This window comes from Pongo pygmaeus, chromosome 1 (assembly GCF_028885625.2).
Source record: "Pongo pygmaeus isolate AG05252 chromosome 1, NHGRI_mPonPyg2-v2.0_pri, whole genome shotgun sequence".
In the NCBI taxonomy this organism is placed as follows: domain Eukaryota; kingdom Metazoa; phylum Chordata; class Mammalia; order Primates; family Hominidae; genus Pongo; species Pongo pygmaeus.
Genome location: NC_072373.2, coordinates 82,323,002 through 82,349,849, shown reverse-complemented (window position 1 = coordinate 82,349,849; position 26,848 = coordinate 82,323,002). Strand labels below are relative to the sequence as shown.

The following is a 26,848-nucleotide window of genomic DNA, read 5'->3' as shown; positions in this document are numbered from 1 at the left end:
TTTGTTTACATTAATTTTGCATCTGGAAACTGCTGAATTCTTTTATCAGTTCTGGGAGCTTTCTGGAGGAGTCTTTAGGGTTTTCTAGGTAAACAGTCTTATCATCAGCAAACAACAACAGTTTGACTTCCTCTTTACTGATTTGGATGCCCTTTATTTCTTTCTCTTGTCTGATTTCTCTGGCTAGGACTTCCAGTACTATGTTGAAGAGGAGTGGTGAGAGTGGGCATCCTTGTCCTGTTCCAGTTCTCAGAGGGACTACTTTCAACTTTTCCCTATTCATTATTATGTTGGCTGTGGGTTTGTCATAGATGGCTTTTATTACATTAAGGTATGTAATGGACAGGCATTCTTCTAAGCCCTTTACAAATATTAACTCATTTCATTCTTGTAATAACTCTTTGAAGTCGGTGCTATTAGAATAAACTTAAAAGTATGAGAAACTGAGACATGGAGGTCCCACATCATTCTTTCTTGTCTCGGTTAACCCTGTGATTCACATAGTTGCAGACCACATAGTCACACCGGAAGTTTTTCAGGAAACCTTTCTAGACATCTTGTTAAAAACTTACAAAGGGGACAACTTTTGATGTGTAAAACAATTAGGAAGCATGTCCAGAGTCTAAGTGTTCTTTAAAAACCAAATAAAGTCCGGGCACGGTGGCTCATGCCTGTAATCCCAGCACTTTGGGAGACCAAGACGGGTGGATCACCTGAGGTCAGGAGTTGGAGACCAGCCTGGCCAACATGGCAAACCCCCGTCTCTACTAAAAATACAAAAATTAGCGGGCCATGGTGGTGTGCGCCTATAATCCCAGCTACTCGGGAGGCTGAGGCAGGAGAAACGCTTGAACCCGGGGGTCAGAGGTTGCAGTGAGCCGAGATTGCCCCACTTCACTCCAGCCTGGGCGAAAGAGCGAAACTCCGTCTCAAAAAAAAAAAGAAGAACCTCCAAATAGACAGCGGTTTGCCCATTTTCTCCTTCTAAGTTCACATATAGACCTTACTAAAAGTTATAGACTCCAACAACTAGTAAATATTTTTATCCACTTGTTTCATTAAATTTATTTCCATTAAATTGGGAGTAAGATCAAAACAGAATAATGTTTACTGTCATCAGTTTAAGAATAAATGTTGTGCTTACTCCGCAGAGGCGGATGGATCCACTGCTTCTCTCCCCACTGCAAAATTTGGTTAAGACGTGGAAACTGATGATACCACATGTGCACCAGGACAGTACAAAAAGGGTTTGTGACTCACTTACTGAGGCTTTCTGGGGAGAGCAGGGCAGGCTTCCCATGCAGGTACAAGAATGGCTTGAGAAAGCAGGAAAGGGAGACTGGCTCTCCTTTTATGGTGATAAGTTGCTGAGTCTGGAGTGAAGGTCCTTATATGCCCCTTCAGCCAGGTCTTGGTTTGAACTTCCCACCTGTTCCAAAGGATGGCTCACTTGGGCTTTCTTATTAGCTTGCCCTGAGGAAAGAGGTACAGCTTGAAAGCTCTTGGCAGTCAAATATCAAAAATAATGTCAGACTCTTTATTACAAATATATTTTTAAGTGCTTGTCATTGTTTATGTTATGGGGCAAAAATCTTGCATTGTACTAAACACCATGTCACTAATTGTGTGAATAGAAGATTCAGCAGACTAATGTCAAGAATGTTTTTGGAACCTTGAACACAGGGAATATGCTGTGTGTCTTTTAAAAACACTGAAAATACTTAACATCTCTATTTTGTTTGGGTTAAAACTGATGATGCTGAAATGTTGGGTATTGATTGCCTGGGTCACTATGGGCAAAGAAGCTTGTTTTGTTTTTGTTTAGTTTTATGATATTACTGATTTCTGTGTTTTGTCATATTCTTTTCGTATTTTATTAAACATGTTTTTAATAAATGGGCACTCTTATTTTCAAACTTAATAAATAGGACTCATTTTACTATGCATATCCTGGGTTTTAAATTCTGAGCTAAGAAACAGGAGACAGAAGAACCAAATTCGGGTAAAATTCAGAGTCTTAGATGCCAGAAGCCAGGGAGATGCTGGAAAACAATTATTGAGATATGTTATAGGTTAACTGATAGTTGGAAGACAACATGCCTTTCAGGTTTGTGGTTTACTGCCTTTCATTAATTCTGACACAGTTTTTAACATTTTAATAGCTCTGATATTGGGATATGCCTTACGATTGTTGGCGAGTCATAGCCAGCATTTTTATTTCTTGGTGACACAGAAAATAATGTGTCTTACCCTCACTGGTGTCTTCAATTACGTGAACTATGACAATTTTTACGCCTTTATAAGTCTTTTAAAATAAAAAACTCATTTATACTTCAGAAAAAATACCTATGATTAGACCACGAGTTAGGGAAGACTTTGCAGTGGTGATTGCCTTGGAGTTGCCTTGAAGGAAGAGTGGGAGTTGGCCCAACGGGAGTGGGTTGGTGGAGAAGGCATTCAGACTGAGAGATAGCATATGAAGCATATTATAAAGAGTGTGCTGTGTTGGGGAAAGGGCTAGAAGTTTGATGTGGCAGAAATGTAGGCTCTGGGGTGAGATGAGAACAATAAACTGGCTGGAATGGTAACCAGGAGCCAGCCTTTGAAAGGCTCTGTGTGCCGTGCGAGGGAGTTGAGGCTGTCTTGGCATGTTAGGCAGCATTGTAAAGCAGCTCTCCCTCCCTGTTTGCATCAGCAAAGGGGTGGGCAGCATTGGCACCAATAACAGAAGAGTGAAGACAATACATATGTCGAATAAGATCTCTAGCACAGAACTGTCCAAAATGGAAAGGTCTGCACCCTGGAATCAGATGGAAGGGAGAACTTTACCAAGGGGGTGCTATTTCCTTCTGCCTCTGTTGTGAGTGGAGTTGGGGTTCAGTGGCCTGTTTTAGAAGCCTGTTTGTGGGCAAGCTGTGTGACAAAGTTGTTGAAAAATGAGGAATGGCTTTCAAAGGGCAGTATTAATCCATTTGGATGGAAATTTAGGAGTGGAACATGTGTTTCTAAGCTGTTTTTGGCTTTTTTCTAAGGGCTATATATTCTTAAATTAAAGGTGATTTATCATTCTTAGTTTCCTCTAAAATATAACTTTTTGTAGAGGGAGGCTTTATCACAAAATTTAAGAAAATATAGGTTTGTTATTCTTGCTGTGGTTTTATTTTTATAAGAAATTTGGGAATTTGATCCTTCATAGCAGAAATTAGTTCAGTTTGGGTCTCCAAACAAGAGACACAGAAAATTTGTTCATCAGAGAGCCACTGAGATATATAGAGAGTTAGAAGATCAATTAGGAAACATTAACGGAACCAGAATTACACAATAGAAGAAGAAAACTGTACAAATATTTCTGTTGTTTCAGCCTAATTTGAACACTCATTACAATTTGCAGCCCATAAGTGTATTGTTTTGCATAGAGCCTTGCATTGCTAAGCCAGTAGAAGGAACTAGTCTGTTAAAAACATTTTCTAATTTCGTTGCCTTTTATTTTTGAGACAGGGCCTCACTCTGTCGTCTAGGCCAGAGTGCAGTGGTGCGATCTCAGCTCACTGCAGCCTCAGCCTTCCAGGCTCAAGCAATCCTCCCGTCTCAGTCTCTCAAATAACTGGGATTTACAGCATGAGCCACCATGCCTGGCAAATTTTTTGAAAATGTTTTGTAGAAACAGGAGTCTCACTATTTTGCCCAGGCTGGTCTAGAACTCCTAGGCTCAAGTGATCCTCCTGCCTCAGCCTCCTAAAGTGCTGAAAGAGCCACCACACCAGGTTTTTTATTTCACATTTAAATAAAAATGTTAAATAGTAGTATGTTGACATAGTTCCAAAGTTAAAAAAGAATACATGATAAAAAGTCTTCCTCCTAGTCCTCTGTCCCTTTGCTGAGGAACCCAGTGTTAGTATCCTGTGTATGGTTCCAGAGATATTTTATGGAGATGTGAGCAAATCCATAAGTGATAGCATCCCATACACATGGTTCTACAGCTGCTTTTTTTTTTTAACAGAAGTTTTATTGTGATATAATTCACATACTATGGAATTCACCCATTTCAAGTGGGATTCAGTGGTTTTTCAGTGTATTCACAGTGTGGTGCAGCCATCATTACTTATATAATATTAGAACACTTTCATCACCCCATAAAGAAACCTTATATCCATTAGGGCTTAGTCCCTCTTCCCCTAGCAACTACTAATCTACTTTCTGTTTCTGTGAGTTTCCAAGTTTTGGAAATTTTATATGGATAGAATCAGATAATATGGGGCCTTTTCTGTCTGGCATCTTTCACTTAGCATAATATTTTCAGTTTTCATTCATGATGTAGCATGTATTAATATTTCATTTCTTTTTATAGCCATAATATTCCATTGTATGAATATACCGCATTTTGTTTATCTGTTCATAAGATGAGGGACATGTTTTTCTCTTGTGTATATACTTAGGATTGCTATTGCTGAGTCATCATAACTCTGTTTAACCATTTGAGGACCTGCCAAACAGTTTTTCAAAAGGCTGTATCATTTCTATTCCCATCAACAATGTAGAGAGTTCTAATTTCTCTACATCCTCTCCAGCTACTGATTAGTGCCGTCTTTTTGATATAGCCATCCTAGCGAGTGTGAAGTGGTATCTCATTGTGGTTCTAATATGCCTTTTTGCTAATGACTTAGTGATCCTTGAGCACCACTAAGTGCTTATGGACTGTGTATATCTTTGGAGAAATGATATTCATGTACATTACCCATTTTAAAATTGTTTAATCTTTGCATTGTTGATTTGTAAGTGTTCTTTATATATTTGAATACAAGTCTCATATATGATTTGCAAATATTTTCTCTCATTCTGTGGATGTCTTCTTGCTTTCTTGGTAGTTTAAAGCAAAAAAGTTTAAAATTTTGGGTAAGTCCAATTTACCTATTATTTCTTTTGTTACTCGTGCTTTTGGTATGATATCTAAGAAACCATTGCCTAATACAAGATCACAGAGCTTACTCCTATGTTTTTTTCTAGGGGTTTTATAGTTTTAGCTCTTACATTTAAGTCAATGTTTTGAGTTAATTTTTGTATATGATGTGCTTTACATTCTGTACTTTTCATTTAATAATGTCTTGGGAGATCATTCTATACCAGCACTAAAGAACTTCCTCAGTTTTTCTTATGATACTATGGTATTCTTTTATGTTGATATATCATAGCTACTTTTAACAGTCCCTCATTGATGGAGATTTACACAAACATTTGGGTTTGGAAATTATCTCAAAATGACATTGTGGCTTGAAAGTTGTTTCATATCACCCTTCTCAAAAATGCAGTTTCATCCATTTCATGGATTTGGCTGTTCCAGGCAACTCTTGCCTTTCAGAGCCCTGGAATAAATCGCAGTCCTTTGGGTAGAATGACCCCAAGGAATTCAAGATATTTCATTCCATTAAATGTTTACAGTAAGTCAGGAAGCAAAAGCTTCTTTCAGTTATCTGAAAATATATGGAAAAATACTTTTGGAGGGACAAGGTGCTCTGAAATTTTGTTGTACTGTCTAAGCTACAGTCAGTTTCAGATGACTTAATGGCATGTGTTCTTTTACTCTTTTGTTGAATTGTTGTCTGTGTATATAAATCAAAGCGAGTAGTAATCTAAACTTCAGGCAATACAGGCAGCCAACTCAGTAAGATATAAAATATCCAGAGATTATGAAACATGTAGGTTTCTTTGTTAAAGAGGAGGCTTAGGGGAAAATATTGAAATACATCAACACTTTCCTAATCTGCAGAGGCATATTTGGCCACTCGAAAGTAAACAAAAAAAGGCTAATAGGAAGCTAAGATTAGTATGGCAAAACCCATTCCTTCAAGTTCTTGAGCTTTTACCTGTAACACAGTTCTTCACTAAGAGACTATTCTTATTTTATACACTGATCAAATCAGTGTGATATCACAAAAAAAGAACTTCCAAATTGTTTAAATCCTGTTTCTGTTCTTTATGATCTGGAAACCTTCAATAAGTTACTTTCCTTTTTTGGGCTATTTTCTTTCTTTCTTTTTTTTTTTTTTTTTTTGAGACAGAGTCTCGCTCTGTCACCCAGGCTGGAGTGCCGTGACACGATCTCGGCTCACTGCAACCTCCGCAACCTCTGCCTACTGGGTTCACGCCATTCTCCTGCCTCAGCCTCTCGAGTAGCTGGGACTACAGGTGCCTGCCACCACGCCCGGCTAATTTTTTGTATTTTTAGTAGAGACGGCGTTTCACCGTGTTAGCCAGGATGGTCTCGATCTCCTGACCTTGTGATCCACCCGCCTTGGCCTCCCAAAGTGCTGGGATTACAGGCGTGAGCCACCGCGCCCGGCCGGGCTAGAGTATTTTCATCTGTAAAATGAATGTGAACTAGATGAGTTTTCAAGCCTATAATAGAACAATTAATTAGAGGTGAAATAGAGGCTACTGGAGGCAAGCTGCAATCAGCAGTAGCCACAGCTGGCCTGATCTGCATGGAGTAGACAGTAAGAATGTTAAAAGCATTTACAAAAGTTCAAAAATAATCATGGCTGGAGACATCTGGCTAGGAGCAAACAGTCCGACATACCTGAGTGGCCCCAGAGGGCACACTAACTTATATTACGTTCCTAATGTCCACACAAGTTCTGAGCTACCAAATAAAGGTTAAATGGAATACTGTAGTTCTTTCTTTTGCAGTTTTATTTTGATATAATTTCTGATTTATAGAAAGTTTCAGAAAGAACACAAAGAATACCATCTATCCTTCACCCAGGTTTTTCTTTTCTTTTCTTTTCTTTTTTGAGATGGAGTTTCGCTCTCATTGCCCGGGCTGGAGTGCAATGCTGCAATCTCGGCTCATTGCAATGTCTGCCTCCCAGGTTCAAGCAATTCTCCTGTCTCAGCCTCCCAAGTGGCTGGAATTACAGGCGCATGCCACCAACGCCCGGCTAATTTTTGTATTTTTAGTAGAGACAGGGTTTCATCATATTGGTTAGGCTGGTCTCTAACTCCTGACCTCAGGTGATCTGCCTGCCTCAGCCTCCCAAAATGCTGGGATTACAGGTGTGAGCCACTGTGCCTGGCCCACCCAGGTTTTTCAGATGTTAACATTTTATTACATTTGCTTAAATCTTTCTCTCCCCTTCCTCCCCCTCCCACCTTGTATATGTGTTTCTGTACCACATGAGAGCAGTAAAAATGCCGTTCCTTTATTTCTAAATAATTTAACGTGTATTTCCTGAAGACTAAGGACATCATGTTATATAACCACAGTGTAATTATCAAAATTAGGAAATGAATATTAAAACAGTACTGTTATCTAATATGTAGAGTTTATTTGGATGATGCCCACTGATCCAATAATGTCCATCAGAGCAGAAGAAAATCCAGAATCATGTGATTCACTTAGCCATCATGTCTCTTTCATCACGTTTCGTCTGTAGCATTTCCTGAGTCATTTTCTTTAAAGTTTTACATTAATATTTGTAATGCATATTATATAAGCCAGTTACATAGTAGATTGCCCCTCATTCAGGTGTGTGATGATTTAGGCTATCCATATTTGGCAGGAACACCACGGAAGTAACGTTCTGTTCTTCTCAGTGCCTGATCTAAGGAGAAAGGTGCTGCTCATTTGTTCCACTGCTGGTGATGTTGACTTTGATCCTTGGTTAAGGTGTTGTCTGCCATGTTTCTCCACTCTAAAGTAACTATTTTTTTCCCCTTTGTAATTAATAACTATTTTGCGGGTAGTTCTTTGAAACTAGGCAACTATCATGTTTCTCCTTAAACTTTCACTCATCATATTATCTTTTTATGAAGACAGAAGGAAAATAATACATTTTAGTAAGAGTCCCATCAAAATGGTTGTGATGTTTAAAAAAATAACTTCAAGGAACATGGAGTAGTCATTTAACAAATGACATTTAACAAATATAATTATGTAGAATTACTTACTATCAGAAATTAAATGTATGCGCTGGGTGCGGTGGCTCACGTCTGTAATCCCAGCACTTTGGGAGGCTGAGGCGGGCGGATCACTTGAAGTCAGGAGTTCGAGACCATCCTGGCCAACATGGTAAAACCCCATCTCTACTAAAGATACAAAAAATTAGCTGGGCATGGTGGCTCGTGCCTGTAATCCCAGCTACTCAGGAGGCTGAGGCAGGAGAATCACTTGAACCCAGGAGGCAGAGGTTGCAGTGAGCCGAGATGGCACCATTGCACTCCAGCCTGGGCAACAGGATGAGACTCCATCTCAAAAAAAAGAAAAGAAAAGAAAAGAAATTAAATGTAGGCAGTACTTAGTTTTTAAAAAAATCCCTCACATATCTAAAGTCAGTTTGCAGGTTTATACATGTAAACATAATTTCATTTGTTAGTAGTATTGTTTTTGAAAGATTTAGAGATGAGTCACTCGTGGAAATTTTTCTATTTTTCCAGTATTGGAGGCAGAATGAAACTAACAAAAATCCTGTGGGAAAAAATTATTCCAATAAGTTTTCCAACAATTATTCCAAATGTCTCTTCTTTTCCTCCCTTTTTTGTGTATCTTTACAACTCAGCAAGTCCACTGTTACTATATCAAGCCTGCTTAAGAATCCTCCGTGATGCCCACTTCCTACAGGATCAAGTTCCAGCTCATCTGAATTCAGACTACCTTTTCATCTTAAAACTTTTCCTCTATTCCAGCCAAATTAATCTTCATAATTCATCTTTAAACATCATCTCACATTTTTCTGCCTCTGCAAAATGCCCTTTCAATCTATTTGGAGTCTTCTCAGTATACCAGATAAAATTCAAGTGCATCTTTCATAAAATATTCCCTGACCTCTTCATTTTTCAAATTTTGACTTTAATTAGCTACCTGTAGTCTATTTGCTACTTTAGGGGGATGGTTTAGTAGGGACTTATCTTAGGGAAGATAAGGTGGCATAAACAACAATAAGATACAGACCAGTAGTGCTGACTCCCTGCTTGGAGGACCATTTTCCCACGCCCTGCACTGTGCCATACCCTGCACACTGTAGGGACACGAAGTTTGTTGTACACATTCTTGTGTGTATTTCCATGTACAGTATCTAATGAGACTCATCCCACTTAGAACTTAGGACTTATTATCTATTCAGTAAATGAATTGTTCAATTGATACTGTCTTTTAAAAATTCTGATAAAGCCAGCATCTCAATAGGAAGCAGGGGCAGATGTTTCCATTCCTCCCTCATATTTTAGTTTCTGTTCAAGGGTGAGTGTTTACACTTTGAACTCTTTCTGGCAGTGACGAATCAGTGCTGATTAATCTATACTCTTCTGCCAGATTTTTCTAGACGCCAGAGAGAGCTTGACTGGGGTTAGGCATCCATTTAAGGGCAGGTTGGTTTCCTTATTTTAGGAAAAAAAATAGTGCTTATATGTTTCATTAATCATAACTTCACTTTACAGGAATCCAAAAAATTGAGTGTTATCTGTTCACTCCTTTTGAAATGTTCTTTGAGAGCTCTCTGACCACCAGGAAGTGTAGTAGGTGCTGGGCACACTGAAGCCAAGTAAGGTGTAGTTCCATGGCTCAAGGAGTTGTGAGTCTAACAGGGGAGCTGGAGTTAATTGCAGGGGAGATTGTGCTTTTCACTGAAAGGTGTGTCTTTGGTAGACTACAGCCATAGAGTCATGTGAGAATTACTGAAGAGTGTGGCAGAAGAAGAGGTGGTAAGATCAGGGAGGGCTTTAGCAAAGTCACGTTCAGGTGGAGTCTTGAAATTCTGTAAGCTTTCAGAGGTGGGTCTGGTTCCAAGCTGTGTGAGTATAGCCCCGAGGTATGCTGGTTGCGTGGCATGTTGAGGGAAGTGAGAGCCAGCTGATACCAGCTCACCACCAACAGCCTTTGCCAAATGTAAAGCAGGAAAAGGAGGGTTACTTTGAAAAGCCTAGTATGCCGTGCTGAGAATTATGGACTTTATATGAAGCAATGGAGGAGCTTCTAAATGTGTTTTCAATAAAAAATTGTCATGGACAAATCTGCATTAAATTCAGATCCCATTAAGAACGTGTCCAAAGGATAACTCAACAGTAAACACATCTCGAAAGTACCCATGGCTGTAAAAAAGGCGAAGTATTTCTTTCTCCATTTAATTTACCCTCCCCTGGGTGATTGGTTTGTGGTTAGGCCGTTTGTCCAGCTGCAGCAGACTGGTTTTACACCCTGAAGTAAACTTGAATTTTTTTTTTTTTTCTTTTTTTTTTTAGACGGAGTCTCGCTCTGTCACCCAGGCTGGAGTGCAGCGGGGCAATCTCGGCTCACTGCAACCTCCGCCTCCCGGGTTTAAGCGATTCTCCTACCTCAGTCTCCCAGGTAGCTGGGATTACAGGCGCCCGCCATCACGCCCGGCTAATTTTCGTATTTTCAGTAGAGCTGGGATTTCATCATGTTGGCCAGGTTGGTCTCGAACTCCTGACCTCAGGTGATCCACCTGCCTCAGGTTCCCAAAGTGTTGGGATTATAGGTGTGAGCCACCACACCTGGCCTTTGAATTTCTTAAAACCAAGCAGAACAGTGATTTTCAAGCTCTCTTCATTAGATTCTAGCAGCTGGACTTTATTTATTTCAGACAGTCTCGCTCTGTCGCCTAGGCTGGAGTGCAGTGGCGTGATCTCCGTTCGCTGCAACCTCTGCCTCCTGGGCTCAAACAGTCCTCCCCCCTCAGCCTCCCAAGTAGCTGAGATTACAGGTGTGCGCCATGAGGCTCGGCTAATTTTTTGTATTTTTGGTAGAGATGGGGTTTCACCATGTTGCCCAGGCTGGTCTTGAATTCGTGAGCTCAAGCAATCCACCCACCTCAGCCTCCCAAAGTGCTGGGATTATAGGCGTGAGCCACTGCACCTGGCACAGCTGCACTTTAGAGCTTCCAAATGCTTAGTGCATATTTCATTTGTTTCCAAAGTACATTTTAAACCATTAAAATCACAATAAAAAAATAGCACACACACTTGTGGGTGGTTATATAAATAATTTGTGGACTTTGGACACCAATTTCGTGTTAACTCAGGCTGCCAGTGCAGTCTTCAGGATAAAGCAGATTTTTGTAATTTCTCTGCCAACATGTAAACTTATGCAAGTGTGTTATTGATTAAGAAGCTGAGTAGAGCACTGCCCTGGTATTTTGAAAAGTTCAGGTTCATGCATGTGCACTAATAACGTATTTTACAAGTGAACATACCTATACCTACAGTCAATCAAATGCCAGGCAAGGCGTGGCTCATCTGCTTCAGGCATGGTCTTATTGTATAATAGCATCATAAGTGAAGTCCCAGCATCTCATTTGTATGCTGGGTAGTAATTACATGTTTCAAATCACCTGGGGGCCTTTTAAAAATCCTGATACCCAGGCCATACCCCTTACCAATTAAATCAGAATTCCTGGAGATAGGGGTGGGACCCAGGCATTAGTATTCTTTTAAGACAGACTGTTTAGAGCAGTTTTTGGTTTACAGCAAAATAGAGCAGAAGGTACAAATTTCCCATCTATCTCCTCCATGGCCTCTCCTATTAACGGTATCCCCCACCACAGTGATACATTGTTACAGTTGGTGAACCTACAGTAACACATCATTATCACCCAAAGTCCATTATATTTACCTTAGGGTTCGTTCTTTCTGTTGTACGTTTTATGGGTTTCAACAGATGTACAATGACATATATATATTATTATTATATCATATAGAGTAATTTAGTATTTTTCAGTAGTTTTAGTAGGCATCAATATTTTTAAATTTTTAAAAATTTTTGCCGTATTTTGGAGGAGAGGAATATACTCTTATTGCCATCAACCATAGGCATATTCTTTCCAATCTCTTGTTCTGTCCTTGTAGTAATAATTGTATTGGCTTTTCTGGTTTCAGTTAAATTTTGGTTCACATATCTTCAAACATACTATAAACCTGATAAGATTTGAGAGCTCAGAAAGATAGATTTAAGGTACAGTGGTCTTTTTCCTGAAGAGCAATTTTAATACGCCATTTCAGCACCTGGGAAGTGTAAAATATGTGAGAGTGTTATTTTCTTATGTATCAGATCTGCCTCCAGAGCTTTCAACATGTTCTTTATGTTAAGCATTTTAGTCCACTGTACTCTAGCAGAAGTAAAATCTGATTTTTCCTACCAAAAGTTCCTTATTTTCATCTGCTTGCTAAGAACCGAGAAATATTTGGATGCTTTATGCAGATGATACAATTCAAGCTAACTGCAACTGGGGCATTTGTGTTGCCTGCTTCGTGTTTTGAGCCTTTAGTATTTAATGGAAGCCCTGCACTGTGGAAGGTCTCCTAATAGCACTTTGTGCATCCCAGGGGCCAGGCACGGTGCTTCTGCAGCCGCACTGTAGATGTTTGTTTATGTGTCTCCACTAGGCTGTCAGTACATTTAGAGGCTGAGTCTCAGTGTGTGTTTGAAAGAATGAATGGTTGATTGAAGAAAGGAGACCATTTGCAGGAGAGAGAGAGATGAACAGTACATATATAGAGGAGGGCAAGAAGAAATCCCAGGGCTTTCGAGTCAAGTGATTAGTTCAATGACTGGCCTGATTCAGGACCCTTTGAGCATTTCTCATTTGAGAAACAGAAAGATCTTTGTTGGTACAAAAAAGGTTAAGGATAGATATGTGGCCAGCTGGACATCGATCATGAGCGGAAGGAATTGACTCTGAGAGGGATTTGGTAATCTTGTGTGTTAGTAAAAGTACGTGGATTTTTTTTTTTTTTTTGACAGTCTCACTCTGTCACACAGGCTGGAGTGTAGTGGCACAATCACAGTTCACTGCAGCCTCAACCTCCCAGGCCCAGGCAGTCCTCCTATCTCAACCCCCTGAGTAGCTGAGATCACAGGTTTGAGCCATTATGCCCAGCTAATATTTTTTTATAAAGACGAGGGCTGGTCTTGAACTCCAGGGCTCAAGCCATCCTCCTGCCTCAGCCTCCGAAAATGCTGGGATTACAGGCGTGAGCCACGTTGTCTGGCCAGATTTTTTTTTTTTTTGGTAATCAAATATTTCAAAAGGTGAGTCTCCTTTGGGATGATTCTCTCACACAGAAAGATGATTCTTGGAGGAAACATATCTAAGCGTCCTCCAAGGTAGTGTCAGCATTCAAAGCTGACCCTGAATTATCTCTGCAGACACTTTTTGTATTGGGCATTATGCTGAAGCCATTTGTTGTAGAGCAAGTTGATTTTCATGGCTGAGCTTATCTGAGTTTAGTTTGATATATTGTATTCTTTATTTATTCATTCATTCATTCACTGATTCATTCATTTTTCCTGACATTCAAACAAATGTTTTTTGAACACATTGTGAAAGGGCCAGGCATTTGTCAGGTAATGAGGGTATAACAGTAAACAAGGTAGACACAGCCCTTTGCCCTCTTAGGGGTGCAGCAGCCGGTCATATAAGTGGGGTGTGAGGAGAGCATTGACAAGGAAAGGACAGGATGTCGGAGAGCACAGGGTGGGGAGTGTGGGGCAGACGCTAAGAGGAAGTCCCTTGAGATTAAGGCCTGAAGCATAACTTTAGACAAAGAGTGCAGAAGAGTGTGTTCCTGACTAATGAAAAGCTTATTTTATTAATACTTAGGGCTTGTTGAATGGAGGATACTTTTGCAGCCTTCTCCTACTTTGTGCCATCCAGCCGAGAGAGGTCCACAATAGCAGCCCTGATTCGTGGGAGGAAAGAGCCCACTTCAGCTGCAGGGTGGCCCTGTTCCCAGGAGAGATTTGAGTCTGACCCCACAGTGGCAGCAAGGCAGCTCTGTGCCTGTGTTATCTCCACCAGCACACGTCACTGAGTTAGCTTTACTTTATCCAGCCTGATTGTAGAAGTCATAGTAGACACTGTGAGGGAATCATGTGTGGAATTTTCACTGGAGCATTCTGAAACTTGAAAAGTAAATCTTTTATTGCTTTACTAATGTCTTCCTGTGTCTCTCTTTTTAAAAATTTTTATTGTAAAAAGTAAAATATATACCAAAGAGTGTATGTGTGTACAGTTTACACTATCAGTATTAAAATGAGCACCCATGTACTCATGACCAGCCTAGGAAATAAAACATTACCAATAGTGTGTACCTTTCACATCCTGCCTCCTCCACCCTGTTCCAGTTGTAACTACTACCCTGAATTTGTATTTAGTGTTCTCTTTTGTTCCTCTCTTCTAGTATGTTTTAAAAGGTCATATTTATGCTTATTAGGAGATATTACAATATCAGACTCTTGCTGTGTACCAACAGAGAACAAGAGATAGGGTCAGAATGCTGTTTAAATAAATTGCTTGATTGTACTCTTTTAAGCAGGAGTTTATGCTGGTAACATCAAAGTGCTTAAAAAATTTCAAAACAAAAGCCTTTTTCAATTTCAAGGAAAACCTTAACAAGGTGTGTTAAAAAGATAAGGTTTTTAGGGGTCGGGTGAGGTGGCTCACACCTTTAATCCCAGCACTTTGGGAGGCCAAGGTGGGTGGATCACTTGAGGTCAGGAGTTCAAGACCAGCCTGACCAACATGGTGAAACCCTGTCTCTACTTAAAAAGAATAGAAAAATTAGCTAGGTGTGGTGGCGCGCGCCTGTAGTCCCATCTATTCAGGAGGCTGAGGCCAGAGAATCACTTGAACCCAGGAGGCAGAGGTTGCAGTGAGTTGAGATCACTCCACTGCACTCCAGCCTGGGCAACAGAGCAAGACTATTATCTCAAAAAAAAAAAAAAAAAAAAAAAAAGATAAGGTTTTTACAAACCAGTATGCTATAAATCGACCCAGTAGTAACATGACATGGAATTGCTTCAACCAGTAACAGCTTCAAGATCCCTGCCTATGTTCCCTGCTGTGAACATGTTTATTTGTTCCTAATAATGCTGCCACAGTGTCTTTCAAATTATTTTATGGTATAAGAGTTTGAATTTACTTGGAGTAAGATCATCTCGGCATGTAGTTGGGAGACATTATTTACTCTATTGTTTCAGTAATTCAGAATATTGAAATATGTCAGTCATGTCAGGAAATAGCCTCTTAGGTGAACCATTCTTAAATTTGCCTTTTTCTTTGTGATTGTGATGGATATTGTTTTGTTTTCTATCTTTGCTTTTTTTTTTCTTTCTGAAATGTTCTGGTTGTCCATCCAAATTGTAAGAATATTACATTTTGAATATCCTTTGATTATTGTAAAAATGACCCCTAGTCAGATGATTCCACAGACTTTTTGATTACTTGTCAAATGACTTTGCAGGCTTTTTTCATTTGAATTGATTTCCTATTTTGAGGGTCAGTATCACTTCATTGCTAAATGATATCTTTGAGCAACGTGGTACATTTTAGAAACCTTATTCTCCAGAGTACTCTAAGAGAAGGGTTGTTTGGATTTTATTTGTTTATATTCTTGCCCTTTAAATTCTAGCATAACTCAGCAGGATTCTCTACTCCTTATAGAACCGTTCCCCAGAGAGAAAGTAAGCTCAGCTCTCATTTCCATGTTGAAGTTTGTATGCAAGTTTACGTGGAGCTCAGAATCCAAAGTTGGAAGGATATGAAAACGTTTGTATGTCATTTAATCTATTTTATTTCATTTCATTTCTGTGTTGTTATTCCCAAAGCAATTGGTTTTATTCAGGAATCAACAGACTTTTTTTAATCCATCTATGAGTTTTTGAACCAAAGCTTGACTACATTTCACAGCCATTTTTGCCACTATGCCATAATTATAAATCCTCGGCCTCAAAGAAACCTATTTAATATCTTATTCAGATTGAGATTCTAGTCTTTAGTGACATGGAATGTAGATTAGAACAATAGTTTCTGTATATCTCAGTGGTCTTTACATTTGCATTTTTAGCCATTTTTAACTAGCCCCTAAAAACTCTCTTTTATGACTCTGTGGATGAGCTATCTGAATTCAACAATAATTTTACTATGTATTCCCATAATACTCCTAGTCATTTAAAAAAAGGCAGGGGAATGGACAAAGCAAATCATTCCCAATTGTTTAAGAAACCAGTGAACTCATCCTCATCCCTTGCTCGAACTGCATAGAATACAGCCCAAGAGGGAAACCTGTGATTTAGTTTCTCTCTTTACCCACACAGGAGAACACTTCTGACAAGATGCCATTCGTGCTCATCGTAGTTGGTCAGAAACTGCGGCTCTGTGCTTGGCAAAAGTTAATTTGGATTTTAGATGCTGTGTGTAAGGAAACCATGTGCAGTTTTAAGCAAGGATCTTCACTGAAATTTCTCCCTACAATCAACTATGCAGAGCTCCCAGCTCTCAGCATTTGACACAGTTGGCCACTCTTCCCTTGTCTCTCATGGCATCGTGATTTCCTGGGATACCTTTGGTCTCTTTGTCCATAGCATTCTCTATCTGGGGTACACTCAACATAGGCAGAGGAAAAACATGGTAACCAGGGTGGCTGCTGCAACATATTTGAGGGGGTCAGGGTAGGCAATGAGGTCCGAGAGGTAGCCAGGAGTTAGCTCATGTAGGACTTTGTAGACCACATGAGGACTGGCCTGATCTGGCTGACGGGAAACCCATAGAGGATTTTGAGTGGAAGAGTGATATGATCCAACCTGAATTTTAACAAGATCTCTTTGGCCTCTCTGTGGACTAGTTGCTGTGAAGTGGGGAAGGCTGAAGGAGACAGACACCAATTAGGAAGTTATCAATACTTAATCCAGGTGAAAGATGACAGTGGCTTGGACCAAGATGGTGACACCAAATGAGGCAGAGAGAGATCAATTTCTAGATAGGTTTCTTTTTTTGTTTGTTTTGTTTTGTTTTTTGAGACAGTCTCACTCTCTCGCCCAGCCTGGAGTGTAGTGGCGCGATCTCAGCTCACTGCAAGCTCTGCCTCCCGGGTTCACGCCATTCTCCTGCCTCAGCCTCCCGATTAGCTGGTACTACAGGCGCCCGCCACCACACCCAGCTAATTTTTTTGTATTTTTAGTAGAGACGGGGTTTCACCATGTTAGCCAGGATGGTCTCCATCTCCTGACCTCATGTTCCGCCCACTTTGGCCTCCCAAAGTTCTGGGATTACAAACGTAAGCCACCGCGCCCGGCCTCTCTAGATAGGTTTCTAAGTAGAGATGACATGTGTAGCTGACAGCTTGGAGGAAAGTTGTGCAAAAGAGAGGAGTCACAAAACAGTCCAGGGTTTTGGTCTCAGCCACTAGAAAACCGGTGTTACCATTTACTGATTTAGAGAAGACCATGGAAAGGAAGTTTGGGGGGTGGGAATCAGGAGTTTAATTTGGACATATTAAATTTGAGTTGATGCCAATTACATCCAAGCAAAGTTGAATAGGCTGTGTGTGTGTGTGTGTGTGTGTGTGTGTGTGTGTGTGTGTGTATACAGGTGTCATCAGCATTTGAAACTGAATGAGGTCACCAAGAGAAGGAATGTTAAATAGATAAGCAGTCAGAGAAATGATCTGGGCTCTTAATCATATAGAGGTCAGGAGAACCAGGGAACGAGCAGTCAATGAGATAAGAGAATCAAGAGGGAGAGGCATTCCAAAAGCTAAACTGTTAAAAAACAAAACAAAAAAAGTTTTAGGAGGGAGTAACTTTCTAAGGTTTTAGATAGGGCAATAAGACAAGATTTGAGAATTAACCATGGAGGTCATTGCATTCCTTAACAAAAACAGTTTCTATGGAGTAACAGAGATGAAAGCCTAAATTGGATTTATCCAAGAGAATAGAAGAAGAGAGAAATTGGACACAGTGTGTACAGACAGTTCTTTCAAGATTGGTAAAATAAAGGAGGACAAAAGCTGCAGGGAGATGCAGGGTCAAGATTTTTTTCTCTAAACTTGGGATATAAATATAAATATGTATGTTTATATTGCTGCTGGTGGTAATTCAGTAGTGAGTGAAAAATTCAGAAGAGGGAGAATTGCTGGATCAATGAATGTCCTTAGGTAGGCAAGAGATGAGATGCAATGTGCAGTGGAGAGGTTCATCCTGGAGAGGGATGCAGACAGGCACTTTCTACATAGGAGTGCAGGGAAAGCAGAATGGGCACAGATGCAGGGAGGTGGGTAGCTATGGTGTCTGGACATAGGGAGGTTCTCTTCTCATTGCTTCTGTTTTCTCAGTGAAATAAGCAGCTCAGTCATTAGCTGGGAGTGAGAAACCAGAGGAAGTGGAAATTTGAGGTTAGAGAGGAAGGTTTAAAACAGTCCTCTAGGGAAATGGAAAGCAAATGGATTAGGGCAATGTGGATGGATTGCTAGACAGCATTAAGAGTCCGTTTAAGGTTAGTGACCATACATTTAAGGCGAAAATAGTCAGTGGGATTGTGTGCTTTTGTCCAGCTTGGTCAGCCACCCTGGTGGAGATGCACAGTGGATAGAGAATTGAATTTAACCAGGATAGAGGTTCCAGGTGAAGGCCCTGAAGGGAGAGGCAAGAGAGCTGATTGTGTATGCAAGGGGATGAGTATAATGGTGGCCTATGGGGTTTAGTCTGAGTAAGGCAAATGAAGACATGCTGGGATTTTAGTTTCTGATGCAGCTTAGGGATCAGTGAACTCAGGGTTTTGGAGGATATTGGAAAGCTAAGAGGTGGTCAATTAGGGAGTAGAGAAGCCTGAAACTACGATTCTGGAGTGGGTGCAGGTACTGATGATTGGGTCTAGAGCTAGTGATTCTCAACCAGGGGGATTTCACCTCTGAGGAGGCATTTGCAATGTGTGGAGACATTTTTGGTTGTCACAACTGGAGGCAGAGGAGATACTGCTGTTATCTAGTAGAGGCCAGGGGTGCTGCTCAACATCCTACAAGGTATAGCACAGTTTCCCACAACAAAGGATTGTCTGTCGCAGTTGTCAGTAGTGCTGAGGTTGAGAAGCCCTGGTTTCTTAAAAGAAAAACTTCAGCTGAATTAAATCTAAAGGAGTTTAATTGAACAAAGAATGAACTGCGAATTGGGCAGCCTTCTGAGTCAAGGTAGGCTCAGAGACGCCAGCGCAGCCACGTGGTGGAAGAAGATTTATGGACAGAAAAAGGAAAGTGATGTACAGAAAACGGGAGTGAGGTACAGAAACAGCTGCATTGATTATAGCTCAGCATTTGCCTTATTTGAACACAATTTGAACAGTTGGCTACATTTGATTGGCCAAAACTCGGTGCTTGGCACAAGGTGATTGGCTACGGCCTGTTTACACCTATACTTGTTATAGTTCACAGTGTACAGAAAAACCCTTAGGCTGAACTTAAAATATGTAAGGAGGCAGCTTTAGGCTAAACTTGATTGAACAGGTATGACCATAGAAATGAGTGGCTGGGGTAGGCCTGATCTTACCCAGATTATTGGAGAAGATAAACAGACTAGGGTTTTAGAAGGTTTATCTTACAACTGATGGAATCTCCAAAAATGATGACAAGAGTAGTATTAGAGAAAAGCATAGATAGCCAGGGATGGGAGGAAGTTAATTTCTCAGTGTGTGGCGTCATTTTCTTTTTCTTGAGCTAGCTGGTGGGCTAGCTTTGGATTTCATAATCCTGGCTAAGAGCTACACGTTCAAATTAGCCAAAGAGTGTTGTGTGTTTTTTAAAAAGCCACCTGTTTATTACCTAACTTTGCTATAACGAAATCTGTGTCTTAAATAGATGCCTAAAAGCCATTTGGGAATTTGGTTAGTCTTTTTGCTCAAAATTCTGTGACTGTAAGCTTGGACACTTGGTCTAATTCCATCTTTAAATAATGTCTCAGGAGGACAGGTCTTGCAGCCAGGCCTTGAGGATGGGATCTGGTTTAAGAAAATCCTTGAAGAAGGCCGGGTGTGGTGGCTCACGCCTGTAATCCCAGCACTTTGTGGGGGCCGAGGCTGGCGAATCACCTGAGGTCAGGAGTTCGAGACCAGCCTGGCCAACATGGTGAAACCCCGTCTCTACTAAAAATACAAAAATTAGCCGGGCGTGGTGGTGGGTGTCTGTAATCCCAGCTACTCAGGAGGCTGAGGCAGGAGAATTGCTTGAACCCAGGAGGCAGAGGTTGCGACACTGCACTCCAGCCTGGGTGACAAGATTGAGACTCAGTCTCAAAAAAAAAAAAAAAAAAAAAAAAGAAAGAAAGAAAAGAAAATCCTTGAGAAACCTTATTTATAGACTTTCAGAGACTGTGGCTTTCCAGTGCTCATCACCATGGAGAAAACTAGTCAAAATCACACAGAGTGAATAAGGGTTGCAAGCCAGTGCTGCTTCCTGGAATAAGCTGGTCCACTAGTCTAGTCTTGTGCTTTGTCCTTCATTTTGAACTCAAGTGCCCTGGGGCTGCTTTTCTGCCTACCCACAATAGCAAGGAACTCTTTTGTTTGCATCTCCTCTGAAAGAAATGCTTGTTTTGAGGTTTGGACCACAAATAATAATCTATTGTTCCCTGTAATAATAATCCACCCTCTTTAGCAGAAAAAAAAATCTGCTTGATGCAGTATGGCTATCAGTTTATTTAAAAGAATAGCCAAAAGTGCCCATTGTGTCCTGAGAATAAACATTTGCAAGATGGTTGGGAGGAATGGGGGAGTACTCTTGTTCTCCTTGGCTGAGAGTCAGTTAAGTCTTCAAGGAGAAAAAATTCTGAAAATGACCATCAGTCCTGGCTGACAATACTCTTCCTTATTCTGCCTGTCTGTTACATTCTAAGAATTATTGCAACACTGCAGATATTTATTCCAAACGATTTCTTTAAAAAAAATCGAAGATGGGTATTTTTAAGTTACCAATTTTGGTCCAAATAAGTTTTTTTTTTTTCCTGACTTTCATTTTGTCTGTGAAAGCATTTCTTTTATAGCAGTATGTTCAAATTAGCAATCTTTAAGAATTTGGCAAATACTTTTAACAGCAATCCTTAACAATTCCTGCAGTTGCCTGTGATTGCAGATCTTGAAAAAGGAGCCATTTTTATATTCCGAGTGGTAGACACATTTCAATTACTATTTCCTGGGCTTAGGCTAACTGACAAAACTTGATGGGTGAAATGAAAATGTGATATACAGTGTAATCAGCTGTTTACTTACCTAGCACAGTGAAATCTTATGGTAGGTATGATTTCACTACCAAAACCAAAATATGCATTTTTCTTCCTTAAGTTCTTTATAAGAAAAGGATCAGTTAAATAATAAGTGTGGCTAATTGCATTACATATGGATGATGAGAAAAGTTCAGTGTGATAACAATTGCGTAACAGATGAGCATGAGAACTACTTAAAGAAATAAAAATATGGCCATCACCTCATTAAAAAATAGACCATCAGGGAAGCCACCAAGAAGTCCTTCAGTAGGTGAATGAATAAACTGTGGTACATCCATACAATTTGTATATTATTCAGCAATGAAAAGAAATGAGATATTATGCCACAAAAAGACATGGAAGAAAGTTAAGTGCATATTACTAAGTGAAAGAAGCCAACCTTAAAAGGCTACATGCTGTATGATTTTAACTAGATAACATTCTAGAAAAGGCAAACCTATAGAGACAGTATAAGGTCAGTGTTTGCCAGGGGTGTCGGGGAAAGGAGGGCAGGAATAAATTGGTGTAGCACAGGGGATGCTTAGGGAGTGAAACTATTCTGTATGATACTGTAATGGTGGAGACGTCACTATACACCTTTGTCAAAATCCATAAGATCTACAACACTAACGCAAATCCTAATGTAAACTATGGACTTTGGTTAACAATGATGTAACCATATTGGCTCATCAATTAAAACAAATGTATAAGACTAATGCCAGATGTTAATAATAGGAGAAACAGGTTGGCCGTGGGGGAGTGAGGGAATATGAGAATTCTACCTTCTATTCAATGTTTCTGTAAACCTAAAACCGCTCTTTTAAAAAGTCTATTAGTTTAAAAAAAATATTCAATATAGCCAAACTAATAAAAATGTCTTAACTAAAAAGCAATACAAACCTAAACCGTCAGCAATTATTCTGTTTATAGTGCTATTCTGATTGAACTTAGCTATAGAATATTCTGCCAGAAATATGTAATGGCAGTGAATTACTGTATATATCTAGTAACTTTGCTGTATCTTTTCTTGTCTGGCAAAAATGCACAGTGGTATTCATGCTAAGTCCTACTTTTAACTACCCTTATTCCTTTCTCTTCAGTGACAGCTGGAGTATCAGCCTTGGAAGTATATACGCCAAAAGAAATCTTCGTGGCAAATGGTACACAAGGGAAGCTGACCTGCAAGTTCAAGTCTACTAGTACAACTGGCGGGTTGACCTCAGTCTCCTGGAGCTTCCAGCCAGAGGGGGCCGACACTACTGTGTCGGTAAGAATGCTTGACTGCTCTTGGCTAGTCCTGCCTCACAGGTTTCTTTACTGCTGTATAATTAGTGATCCATTTTTCTGATGGTTCATTTCCAAAATGAGTGTATTTTTTATCTATTATAGCCTTCAAGGCCCTTCTCTTGCTTCAGGATAAAATAAGTTCAGCATCTCTTAAATGCATCTGGTTTCCTTGTCTTTGCTCAGTTCCTCTCCACTGTCAAATCCCATTCTGAAATTGATCTTAATTGACCACACTGACTCTAATCAGGATTTATCCTGCATCTTTTAATCTTTTATTGCCCCATATTTATTGATATGTATTTTGTGTATTACCAAATTTTATATATATATGTATGCACCTTCTGATTTGATTATCTTTTTTTAATTTAGCGTATAGTCCATCTGATTTAGCAATATTGATTTGGGAGCTTACTCTGTAGTGGGTTATGTAGGGCCTTCAAAAATGTCTAAAACAGAATCCTTGCTCTCACCCAGAGATGATTAGGAGGAAGGCTGATATATAGATGACTTTGGAGTAAGATGAAGGATGTAACAGAAATACAGCACCAGAGGGTTGAAAAAAAAGTTAGTTAGTAACTAGTGGAGTGCTGGTTATGCAGTGGGTATTTATTAAACATGAACTGACCATCTTGGTTCCGGTCTGTAAAATGGAGACGATAAAACCTCCCACACAAGGGTGTTAGGAGGATAAAGTAAGATTATACAAGATAAGTGCTCAGGAGAATGTCTAGCTCTTGAGTTACTAAAATACACAATTTGTTGTTACTGTTGCTCTCCCAGCATGTGGAATGCCCTTCATATATTGGCACATATTTTAGTACTGTTGCATGTTTCAGGTTGTCAGTATTTAGCAAGGACAGTCTGTCATCTATCTTTAAGAATGCCCAATTCTTCTTCTGAATGGTGAGTTACATTGTTGATCACCACCTAGATGTTGGGCCCATCATATGCCTATGCCATTTAATCTTCACAGCTCTATGAGGAAGACAGGGTGGGGAGGATGGGAGACACTGACTAAAGAGTTATTCACCCGTGGCCACACCACACAGGTTAGAATTGTTTAAACTTCAATACGGTATGATTTCCCTTATGTATTATTTCTCTTTCAGGTAGAAAAATCTGCTAATAATATTTACGGCCTCATAGGTTTTAGGGATTACCTAAGGCAGTGCTTCTCAGTATTTTTTAAAATTTATTTTTAAAAGGAGCCTTTTCACATTTTTTCTTAATCTCTGCCCCCTTCCATGAAATTTTAATATTGTAGATATCCTCTGCAACTGTTTTACATATAAAAGAGTAAGATTTTCTCAAAGCTTCCCACCCAAGAGCCAGTGTTTGCTCCCTTGGGGGAGAATCTCCCCTATGGAGAATGCATAGTCTAGAGGTCTTTATAAGAGAGGCCTTCCCTTACAGTAGCCGTAAGGGTGAGCACAGGAATCCATACAGATACCATGGAAAGACATACAGAGGCATTCTCTGCTTCACATAAATATGGCATCAGCATAGAACATACACTAATGTTCCCACAGAGGCAAGATTAAACACGTAAGTTTACTCAAGAGAGTCCAAAGAACTATTTAAACATTTAAAGATTTCCCACTGAAGTCTTCTGCAAGAGTGGGTGTGAGAGCCATTATTTAAGTCCATAGAAAATGAAGTAGTCATCAGGAAGACACCCAGAGGTAATAACTTTCTTTTAAAGAGCGGTTCCATTTATGCTGGAAACAGTCTTGTCATGTGGGTCCATGAAGGTTTACATAACTCAAAACTTAATATTAAGAACATGCTGTAATTCTGATTAATATTTTTAGCTAATCAACTTATACTTACACACAAGTCTGATTGCAGTTAATCCCAGCATGTTCAGTTATTGACATAGGATCCTTTAATTCCAAAATGTCAGGACACATTTAATAAGATGAGTGGGTTGCTTTTTTGTTTTTATAGGTTTTACAGGAAAAGTATATTCAAACCCAGTATATTCAAAAGCCATACTGTAGATGGCTTTTTTGGCCCATGGCCTTGGGATCCACATGTCTGAAACTGAACTCATTTTTTCTCCCTTCTGTTTCCCTTTGCTGCTTTTTTTTTTTTTTTTTTTTTTTTTTAGGGTAGTTGTGTTCATCTGCAGATGAGTTTTGTAATCATTTTGTTTTGTTTTGTGTTTTCTGTCCTTTGCTTCCCTGTCCCTTACCACTTCCCTTCTGTCCCCAAGAAATAAGAACCTTTGCTGGTTCTTCCTACTTTGTTTCTGACGTCTAGCTTTTTGTCAGCCTTCCTGTGTCTCTGCTGTCTATTGAGCAGTGTTAACTGTGTGCCTGGTCTTGTGCAGTAGCCCCTTGTTATTCTTCTGCTTCTGTTCTTTTCATCTTTCAATCCAACCCTCATATGCCAGCAGGTGCGTAGTCTTAGAACAGCCCTTTCACCTTGCCACTGCAGGTTGTCAGAAACCTAGATTCCCACTGCGGACAACATTTGTCTAGAATTAAAAGCTCATTACATTTTGGCCCAGCCTACCACTTTAGCCTCGCTTCTGTTCTCTTACGGCATCACTTCCAGTTTAGTAAAAATGCTTTGTGCTTTGTTTTCCTACTTCTGAACACTTGTCATGTAAGCTGTACCCCATTTTTACCCTCTGTCTCCTCCATAATGCCTCTTTTTTTTTTTTTTTTTTTTTTTTAACCTTTTAGTCCTTAAAACTCACTACCCTTATCTGGGCCATTCCTATAATACAGATCCCTTAATATGACAATTTTCCTCTTCTTCTTCCTGAATATGGGTGTTTTAAGAGGACATGCCTGTCTTACATCTTTAGTATACCTCATAGCTTTAGCACCATGGCTTGTACTTTAAAAATATTGATTGATAATGATTCTAGTCTTTTCTGTGAATTTTTCACTGTTTTATTTCCATCTCTCACTGCTTTGACCAAGACGTTATTCCTCAGTTTGATTCAGCAAACTATGTAGTTCCTGCTGTGTCCACAGTGCTAAGGAGTACAGAGATAAATATATCTTATCCTCTGCCTTCAAATGGCCCCCAGTCAATGAGAGAGCCTGACTGAGGGAGCTGTCTCAGACCCAGTGCTGAGAAACAGCATCATGTAGCTCATCCCCGCTGGTTCAGAAATGCAAGGCAGGGAATATGTAGAGATGTTGTGGGAAGGGAAGGCAGAGAGCAGGTGATGGAAGGATTCATTTGCAAAGCTGAGAGTTTATGGTTCATTTTCTAGTGAAGAAGAGAGAGTGAAGGACTTTGAACAGATAAGACATGAGCTCACCTGAGAGGCATTAAACATTGGAAATAGCATAAGCTTTGAAATCAGAGCTGAGTTTGAATTCCATCTCTAAAACCTGTGACTTTGGGAAAGTCACCAAGGTTTCCTGAGCCTCACATTCCCTATTTATGAAATATCAGGTAGGCGAATCTCACCTTGCAGGGTGGTTGTGAGGGCTAGAGAGTTGTTGGGAGACAGTTTTCTATGGGTCTTTCACGTTTTTGCACACCTTGCTAGCAAAGGCACTGGCTGCCTTTGTTCTGGACTTTTTTTGTATAGTAACTAGCTTTGGAAGGCACAGATGATGTTACCCTCTGGAGCAGAGGACAAATTTGTGTATTCTTGAGTATAGTAAAGGTAGTGTCTCCTTTCAGGGCTAAAGTCAGACATGTCTTCTGCCTCTTGTAAGACAATTGTGTTCCCTGAGCTTGGGGTTCCTCCGCTGTGATGCAGTACCTCTGCCTGCACAACATCCATGTGAGCCCCTCCATGTCATGGCTGTGGGACTTGCGGGGCAAGAGGAACAAACACATGCTTTCTGCTCATAAGGTTCTTTGTTTCTGAGTCTTCTTCATGAGAGTGAAGATTTCACAGGAGTCCGTGTCTTCTGTCAGCATCTATGAACCTGTGGCCAACTAACTTTGTTAGCTTGTAAGTAGGGTAAAATCTCAGACCCTTCACGGTTCTTAACAAGCATTTAGGTCATGTGAAATGCAGGGTAAATATTTGATAAATATTATAATAATAACCATTATTCTTTATCAGTGATCATTTAGGCATTGTGGAAGATGATGAGTTAGACATACCAGTTAAGAGGCCATAGTCCAAGATGATGAAAACATAAAAACAGATATTGTCAGTGGGAACTGAGTAGAGAGAAGAGAGAACTGAGAGAAACTAATGAGACAAATTGACAATATTGGGGGATTAACTGGATAGGAAGAAAGAGAATCAAGGATTACTTCAAGATTTATGGTTTTGGAAAGAAACAGTAGCCATCAGTGAAGACACGATACATGAAGAGGGGAAGACGAAGTTTATAAGAGAGGTTGACAAGCTTGGGGGAGAGGGGCAGCCAGGTGGTAAAGTGAGTAGGCAATTGGGCAAGGAGTCTAGAGCTTGGGGGATGCTATTGATGGAGAGAGAGGTTTGGGAGTTAAGAAAATCTAGATGATCATTAAATCATAGGAATGGATGAGTCTGCACGGGGGTTTTCAGCGTGCTCAAAGGGTTCTGAAAATGTTCTGTTTGAA

At 40.0% G+C, this 26,848-nt stretch overlaps 1 protein-coding gene across 2 annotated transcripts in view; it reads left to right on the top strand.

Annotated features, from left to right (window-relative positions):
• The window catches only part of MPZL1 (myelin protein zero like 1), a 69,459-nt gene that overhangs the window by 23,213 nt on the left and 19,398 nt on the right, over positions 1-26,848 (top strand). For both annotated transcript variants that reach the window (XM_054442669.1, XM_054442658.1), the window contains exon 2: positions 22,132-22,298. In XM_054442669.1, coding sequence (XP_054298644.1) covers positions 22,132-22,298 — 167 coding nt within the window. The remainder of the gene's footprint in view (positions 1-22,131; positions 22,299-26,848) is intronic.